This window comes from Hoplias malabaricus, chromosome 2, assembly GCF_029633855.1.
Source record: "Hoplias malabaricus isolate fHopMal1 chromosome 2, fHopMal1.hap1, whole genome shotgun sequence".
Lineage (NCBI taxonomy): Eukaryota > Metazoa > Chordata > Actinopteri > Characiformes > Erythrinidae > Hoplias > Hoplias malabaricus.
Genome location: NC_089801.1, coordinates 24,233,490 through 24,242,243, shown reverse-complemented (window position 1 = coordinate 24,242,243; position 8,754 = coordinate 24,233,490). Strand labels below are relative to the sequence as shown.

Below are 8,754 nucleotides of genomic sequence, written 5' to 3'. Positions count from 1 at the left end.
TAAAAAGAGGGTTCTTTAGTTAAGGAGGTGGTTCTATTCAGAACCACATGTTCCATACAGAACGGTTTTCCATTCTGAAATGGTTCTTTCCCTAATTTAATGGTTCTTAGAATTAGAATCGAAGAAAAAGGTTTTAAATGTAGCCCGTTTTATAATGGTTCTGTATAGCACCAAAAGGGTCCTCCTATTGTTACAAAGTAGTTTGTTACAGATGAAGAACCATTTTAGTGTTATATAGAACCATATACAACACATTCTCCATTAATCTGAAATAAATAAATAAATACATTTTTCATTATGTGCCTGGTTCTACACAACAAACATTAAAACCACAGCCTTTCATAACAATTTTTAAGAACCCTCATTTTTAAGAGTGAACTAATTCCTCAGCCTAAAAAGATAATTATGTAGAGGTTGTATCTAAAGATGAAAAGAATCTATTTAATATTGCGTGTGACACACAAATTTAGTCATTAGGATTCACACATATTAAAATTTAAACTGCTCTGATTACTGTGTGGACTATGTGTGAGATTCATTTTTGCTCATATTAAATCATGGAAATGCCCAAATTAATTTTATCATCATTACATTTACTGCAGTCAAATGATAAATTCTGTTATATTTTTGTAGGTAAATTAAAGCATGCATCTAAATTCAGAAGTGTATAGTAACCTAGATATGATAGGTACCAACAACATAAACTCAAGTTCACATACTTTCTTGCACATCTTAATATTGTAATTATTTTTTTCTTCTAGTGTAGCCAACATTTTTGAGGTCATAAATCTCTTCTTCAGTTTTAATTAGGAGATATTTGTATGTGTGGGGGTGTAATGAAAAGCATCAGTAACCACGTGTATGACTTTTGTATTAAGTTCATAACACTGCAAAAAAAAAAACAGTTATAAACACGCAATTTTATTTGATTATATTTTTATTTTTTTATGTCCATTCCATTTGCAGTGTTTTTCCCTTATAAATACTTTAGTCATACACGTTGACTAATCATTCTTCTGAATGGATTATTTCATTTTAATCTATGATTTCCCCGGCACTGTATACTTCTCGAGTGTAAAAGTTCGTATCTCCCAATATCTCTTAAGGTGTGTCTAAGATTTGTGTTTTTTCTTCGAGGTGTGTCATCGCCTGCCACCCCCACACGCATCTTAAGGTTCGACCGCAGAGAGAGGAGAGGACCTGGATGCGTGGGATCCCCGCTTTACTGTCGACTGACTATTTTATCGCCTATTTGACACACTTAGCACTCGTGGCTGGAGCATCTCTCCGCGAGCATGTTGCACTTACCTCGAGCGCACGCCGGCTGGTCTTGTGCCCTGGTCTTCGTGGCCATTGTGTCCTCGTGGGTGACCTGGCTGTGTGTACAGCGGACGGCGTCGAACCAGGTGACCGTGACTAATGTTTTTCTTAGCGTAATGCCTGCTTTGTTTTTCTTGCTGTTTTAGTGACTTGAAAATAAAGGCTGTAATTTATCGCTTTTCTGTTAGACATGTTCGTATCAAATACCTGCTTCGTTGTTTGGGTGTTTCTGTCTTGGCGCTGGTGTGGGTTGTTTTGTGGCGTTGAGGTCCAAAATAAAAGATTAAATTAACGTGATTTCTGTTTCGGTTAGAGCTTTTTTTCTGTCGTCTTCGTCATTTTGGATGCTTGCTTTTCGTTATTCCTGACATCACGATGTCCTGACGAAAGCTGTGGCGACGGTTAGGCTTTTTTTCTTTTCTTTTTTTTTTGGCTAACGTGAAAATCTTGGAGGACACTTTAATATGCAGCAGTATTATTCACTTATAATTAAATCCAAAAGTCACCCGCATTAACCTATTAGAAATGTTGTAGACAGTTGTAAAAAGTGGAGAGGGCTGTTCCACAAATCAGGAGTTAGATAGAGGTGGACTATCCCACAGGAACGTGCCTCACTCTGAAATATAATTCAGGATTGTTTTATATATATTCAACATTCAACTCCGTATATTAGGAGAGGGTTTAACTTACATCAATACTACTAAAATCTCACTACAACTTACTCATACGTTGCTTAAAATATCCTCCAGGACGTCCCACGTCAGTGGATGATTAAAACCAGAGCTTTAGTGTTGTTCCTGAGGGAAAGAGCTGAGAGTTATTCCCTCAGGAGAGGACTCTGTGTTTATGTTTCTTAAGAAATGTAGATTTGTAAAGTCATCCAGTTAAAGGCTGAGGCTGTAAGTCCAGAAGGAGAAGACTTACCGTGTGCAATACCGAAGGAACATAGTCATGCCTTCAGCTTAAAATAATAACCTTCGTGGAAAACGCTACGTCTGTACTACCTCTATCTCAGATAGCCTTGCTGACAGTTTTGTGTTCATTCAATCCCTGTGAGGTGGGGAAATTACTGTTTACCTCCATTTCAGCTTTCCGTATAAGGCAGATATGTACGGTGCATTTCCGTCGTGTTTATGAGACACATACTAAGAGAAATAGCTCTTTATCTCAGAGTGACCTCACTCGTGCCCATTTTGAAATAAGTTACGATGCTAAACCGTTGGCGCCGAAAGATCGTGAGTGGCTGAGAGTCCATGCTAGTGGTGACCTGCTCGCCAGTGAGAATCACTTGCCAATCATAAAGCAAGACGCCGGAGACGACTGGCCAATCACAGAGCACAGGGGTGGGGCTGGTCAGAAAACATAATGGGGAAATATGGTGGGGAAATAAAACATAATGTAAACTACACCAGGTTTGGAAATGCTTTTCGTACCGGAGTTTTTTTTCTGTAATTTCTGTAAAAACCGGACAATTACTTTTCTGTAATTGTACATACATTCAATTATGGCAGACAGTACACAATGTGTAATTCTAGCCTTAATTCACGCATTTACTAATTATTTTTTTCCACTTTTTCCTCAGAATCGATGCAACATCATCAACAGTAGGTTTCATTTCAAGTGTCTTCTAATTCTTCTAAGCCCCCCTCAACCCTCTCTCTCTCTCTCTCTCTCTCTCTATATATATATATATATATATATATATATATATATATATATCATTATCATTATCATTGTAAAAAAAATGCATAAATGTCTTGCATAAAGCAGCTGCAGTTTAGTGTTTTTTTTTTTTTTTTTGGTCCTGTTAATTTCAAATAAATTGCTGAAGCACCAAAGCCCATAATCCAAGCTAAGGGTTTGTTTTAACACTGGAATGTAGAGTTGGCCCTCTGTATCTGCACGTTCCTCTGGGGATAAATAACATTCATTCATTATCTGTAAGCTCCAGTTCAGGGTCACGGTGGGTCCAAAGCCTACCTGGAATCACTGGGTGCAGGACGGGAACACACCCTGGAGGGGGCGCCAGTCCTTCAGAGGGCAACACATACACTCACGGACACTTTTGAGTCGTCAATCCACCTACCAACGTGTGTTTTTGGCCTGTGGGAGGAAACCCATGCGGACACAGGGAGAACACACCAAACTCCTCACAGACAGTCACCCGGAGCTGGACTCGAACCCATAACCTCCAGCTCCCTGGAGCTGTGTGACTGTGACACTAGCTGCTGCACCACCGGGCCACCCTGATATAGCATTCCAAAGCAAAATCTGAACACTCAATCCACAAAAATGAAGTAGTCGTTTCCTGACACATCTTCAGTTTCTTGTCAGTGTTCATTTTTGGAGTTTTATTTGTCTGGCATCTCATTCATTCAGTGTGTATGGTGTAGTCAGCCGTGCTCTTTCTTCGTCTGTACTGAACATGTACAGAGACTCTTCTTTATATTATACACCGTACAATGCAATATCTATTAACAAAACATATTACACAAAATTAGGGTTGGGCGGTATAACGATAATAATGTATACCGTGGTATTTTAAAATGTGGACAATATCTCAAAATGAGGGCGGTATTTATGGCATCTGTGTGGTGTCAAATTTCTGCTGTGTCTTTAAGAATGCGTTTAAAATGTTCACGCGAATGTAAGAGGGCCACAGGAAGGGGGCGCGGTGGGAGCTCAGTGACTGTTTATGTCACAGTCTGAAAACGGGTGGAGAAAGGCACAAGCCCAGTAGCCCACCACAGCTGGAAGTTTAGTGCTCAGTTTGGGTTAAAAGAGAGTGGAAGAAAGCTGTAAACAGACAAAATGCTAAACCAAGTGTCTGCTAGCGCCAGCTGTGCTTCTAAACAGTGCAGAACCGTCTTATTTTGCTTATTTTTTTTTAACTTTTCTGTTCCTCCAGCTTCAGTCACTGAAATTTTACTCTTAGAAACAGGTTTTTATCATCAACACATGTGTGGGTGTGCACTGTCAGGCTGTGCTAATTTAATTTCAACAGAAATTAGTTTGCAGCAAGAAATTGCTACATAAATCAGAACAAAATAAAGCACTTAGATTGATATTTTCAACATTCATTTTAGACACCACCCAGCCAAAGTGTCTTCTCAGACCCAAGGGATGGGAATCAACAGGGAGTATGTCTCCTCCCTAAACGTGTTTGTCTCCCCATCTTACACTGGATACTGACGCATTGTTGTGAGAATTTTATTGCATTCAGTCACCTCCATGAGGTCGGTTAGCAATGCTGATCCAGGATCAAACTAAGAGCACTTTCACACATTTCACATATGACTTTTGTGCTTTTCAGTTTTGTCTGAACCAAAATTAAATTTGTGAAAAGTGCTGTGGATGAATCTGACAGAAGTACGGTGAGATGAACAGAGGTGATCTAGGTCTGGATCAGTTCAGACATTCGGATAAATTACAGGAAGTTGAATCAGTATAGGGGCGCAGCAGGTAGTATAGCAGTCACACAGCTCCAGGGGCCTGGAGGTTGTGGGTTCGATTCCCGCTCCGGGTGACTGTCTGTGAGGAGTTGGTGTGTTCTCCCCGTGTTCGCATGGGTTTCCTCCGGGTGCTCCAGTTTCCTCCCATAGTCCAGTCACAAATTCAGAAAATACATTAAAAAATCAATTTAGTTTAACTGTAAATTCATTAAATTAGAATCAGACCATGCTCCTTTACTAAATTCACTCGACTTTGTGCTCACGGATATAAGGCTCAGCCCAGCCCGACAGAGCATCCCCTCCCCATGGCAACACCGTATACCACAATAATATATGAGAGAGTATGACGCTATGAAAAATTTTGATACCGCCCATCTCTAATCACCGCCATTTTAAAGAAACGTGCTATTTCATGTGAACCCATTAAATATATTTTGAAATACAAGTGGGATTTCCCTTTACAAAAATGATCATGTTTGTGACTCAACAGTGATTGGCAGGATCACTGCAGCACTCACACACAGACATAGGACAGTAAATGTCTATTACAGGATGTCGTGGCTCATGTACAGGAAGTGTTTTATCTGAGGGTCTTATGAGAGTGGGCTTTTTTTTCTGTGTGAGTTAAGATGGTATCAGGTGTTTATATGTTCTCCTTCCTTGTAATGCAGAATAACAGCAGAGGTTTTCAACTAGCAGCACAGCGTGGAAGCAGACTCACAGATGTGTTTGGAACATGTTACGCCTGTGTGTGCGGTTGTGTCCTGCTAATATGTGTGTGCTTTCTACTGTTTGTTTCCCTTATTTATCGTGCATGTTTGTGGTGAGCTGTAGCGCCGTTTCCCGTAACTCTCTCTTTTGCTGTTTCTAGCACGCTGCTTGGCATGGTGCATGGGTTTCCTCTGCAGTGTCTTACAATTAATGTGTCAATATGTAATTTTTTGTTCCCCCTGTGTGGCAGGTACTGATGTGCCACGCTTGTTCGGAGGCTATAAGAATACGTCTTACAAAACAATAGGGACTTATAAAGGTATGCTGTTTGAATATTATTTCACTTTTATAGGAGCAATCAAAACTTCCTTCCAGACCTTTTGTTTTCACTTACTTTTGATTTTAAGAAAAAATAGAAGTCATTTGAAAGTAAATGGTATAATATTTCATTTAAATAAAGCTATGTTTTTAAACACACACACATACACACACACACATACACCCACACACTGTAAATAAGCTTAATTCAGGGATTAAGTATTAAATTGAGCTCCATCACTCCCAAGAATATATACTGATCTGAGTGGTTTTAAACTCCTCTAACCATCCTTAGAAATGTGGCCTAATATTTAAGTGCAGCTGCTACAAAGCATACCCTTCTATAGACAGGGCTTTTACAAACTGTGTGTGCACAGTTGAACACTTGTACCAGTAATGGGTGAATCACACATTACAAAAGGGTCTAAAAAACTTTGAACATACAGTGTATAATAATAAAAAAATAATTAATTGCTCATCAATTGGGTAATTGCAATCACTAAAATGATTGATACGTAACCATAGCACCGTGTTTGTTTATTGAAAAACTATTTCAATAATCAGTCAGACTTATTAATGTTGCTCCATATCAACCACTGGTTTGTCATAAGGTACAGGTTTAGTGCAAAGAGCAGATGATCAGATACAGAAACAGAGATTAAATCAGTGGTTGGAATCTTCTGAAATAACTGCAATATGGAAGTAAAAGTACTTCTTACTGCTTGTCTGAGTGCCCACACATCTTAAATTCATCTCCTGAGTATCTCAGAGACGTTGAACCTAACGCATGTGTCTATGAGATTTTTCCATCAACTCAGATTAAAGCAGTCTCTCCAGCAATGATTAATCCCTGCATGCACGCACAAAGAAGCATGCCATTTACATTCAAACAGCCGAACGTGTGAAACATAGGGAGTAATCTTGTTGTTAGGATTTCAGCAGACATTAGTTTCCAGCAAGAAATTGCTACATAAATAAGAACAAGGTAAAGCATTGAGATTGATATTTTCAACATCCATTTTAGACACCCACCCAGCCCAAGGGATGGGAATCAACAGGGAGTATGTCTCCTCTCTAAACGTGTTTGTCTCCCCATCTTACACTGGATACTGACGCATTGCTGGGAGGATTTTAATTGCATTCAGGTCACATCCATGAGGTCGGTTAGCAATGTTGATCCAGGATCAAACTAAGAGCGCTTTCACACATGCCTGGTTTGGTCCAGACTTTTGTGCTTTTCAGTTTCGTCTGAACCAAAATTAAATTTGTGGAAAGTGCCGTGGATGAATCTGACAGAAGTACGGTGAGATGAAAAGAGGTGGTCTAGGTCTGGATCAGTTCAGACATTCAGATACATTACAGGAAGTTGAATCGATATAGGCGGCACGGTGGCACAGCAGGCAGTGTCGCAGTCACACAGCTCCAGGGACCTGGAGGTTGTGGGTTTGATTCCCGCTCTGGGTGACTGTCTGTGAGGAGTTGGTGTGTTCTCCCCGTGTCCGCGTGGGTTTCCTCCAGGTGCTCCGGTTTCCTCCCACAGTCCAAAAACACACGGTAGGTGGATTGGAAACTCAAAAGTGTCCGTAGGTGTGAGTGTGTGTGTGTGTGTGTGTGTCTGTGTTGCCCTGTGAAGGACTGGCGCCCCCTGCAGGGTGTATTCCCGCCTTGCGCCCAATGATTCCAGGTAGGCTCTGGACCCACTGCGACCCTGAATTGGATAAGTGGTTACAGATAATGAATGAATGAATGAATCGATATAAAAGACAGAGCTGGCTGTGAACAGGTGATCAATCTCACTCACTGATTTCACTCAAAATATTCAGAAAATACTTACAAAAAAATCCATTTAGTTTAACGGTAAATTCATTAAATTAGAACCAGACCATGCTCCTTTACTGAAAACTTCATTATCAGTGAACAGTGAATGTCATTTGATAGAAAACATTTTCAGTTTTCATGCGTGTATTACATTAATGTTCTTAATAATCAAATCATGAGTTCAGGAGAATCAAATAAAACACCCCTCTCCACTGTCACACACAGCGACTGTTACTGTAGTAAATATAAATGAAAAGCTACTGTTTAAGCAAGAGCCGTTCCCATTGCATCACTTCTGCTTTGTCACAAACTGCACACTAGCACACTACATAGGGTTTAAAAATACTGCATCATTATCAGAAGGGCACTCAGCAGCCTAGGAAGTAAATGCAGGCAGGTGTGCTTTGGGACAGAGCATTAATCTCAGCTCAATTAGTACAACAGACACGGGTTGAAAATAAATTTAAATTTAAATACAGCTGATCAAGTTAGAATTATTTGGAAATAGTTTTGATATAGTTTTGTTTGTTTGTTTTTGTCTTTTCTAACTTTCTGACAAAAATATAAATACTGTGTAATCTGATAAATGGAGTTACATCTAATTAATAGTCATTGGTCAGTTATAAGTGGTTCTGTCCAGATGTTCATCGCTATTTTGTTTGTTTGTTTGTTTGTTTATCCAGTGAACAACTATGGGTCTCATGATGGCCGTCTGGTGTGGAACGAAGAGTGCTGTAACAGACCCATAAAACTGGAACAAAATCAAACATGGATAACTGTGACAGAGCGGGGCATTTTTCTGATCCACTTACAGGTGACATTTGGGCTCCAAAAAGGAAACAACACTGTTGATCTTCAGCTGTTTGTGGACTTCAATTACACAGAGGGTGATCAGGAATATGCAGCTGCATTTGAGACTCGAAAGCTCACAGATAACGAAAAAGACGCACAGCTCAGTATCTTCCTTCTACTGAAGATGAATGCATCGGACAGTCTGTCTGTACGTACGCACCCAGAAAATTTGGTAAAGTACAAGGAGGAACAGCCGTTCTCCAGCTACATCAGCATCATTAAATACGCTGACTGGCAGACGACATAGTGAGGAGGAACTCAGCCAGCTACTTCCACAACGGAA

General features: G+C 40.0%; 1 protein-coding gene across 1 annotated transcript; it reads left to right on the top strand.

The window, feature by feature from the left end:
• Nucleotides 1-1,186: 1,186 nt before the first annotated feature.
• Nucleotides 1,187-8,754, top strand: si:dkey-220k22.3 (uncharacterized protein LOC796870 homolog). Its single transcript, XM_066653043.1, has 4 exons — nucleotides 1,187-1,406; nucleotides 2,903-2,924; nucleotides 5,734-5,802; nucleotides 8,303-8,754. The coding sequence occupies exons 1-4, from the start codon at nucleotides 1,296-1,298 to the stop codon at nucleotides 8,716-8,718; spliced, it is 618 nt and encodes a 205-aa protein (XP_066509140.1). The 5' UTR covers nucleotides 1,187-1,295; the 3' UTR covers nucleotides 8,719-8,754.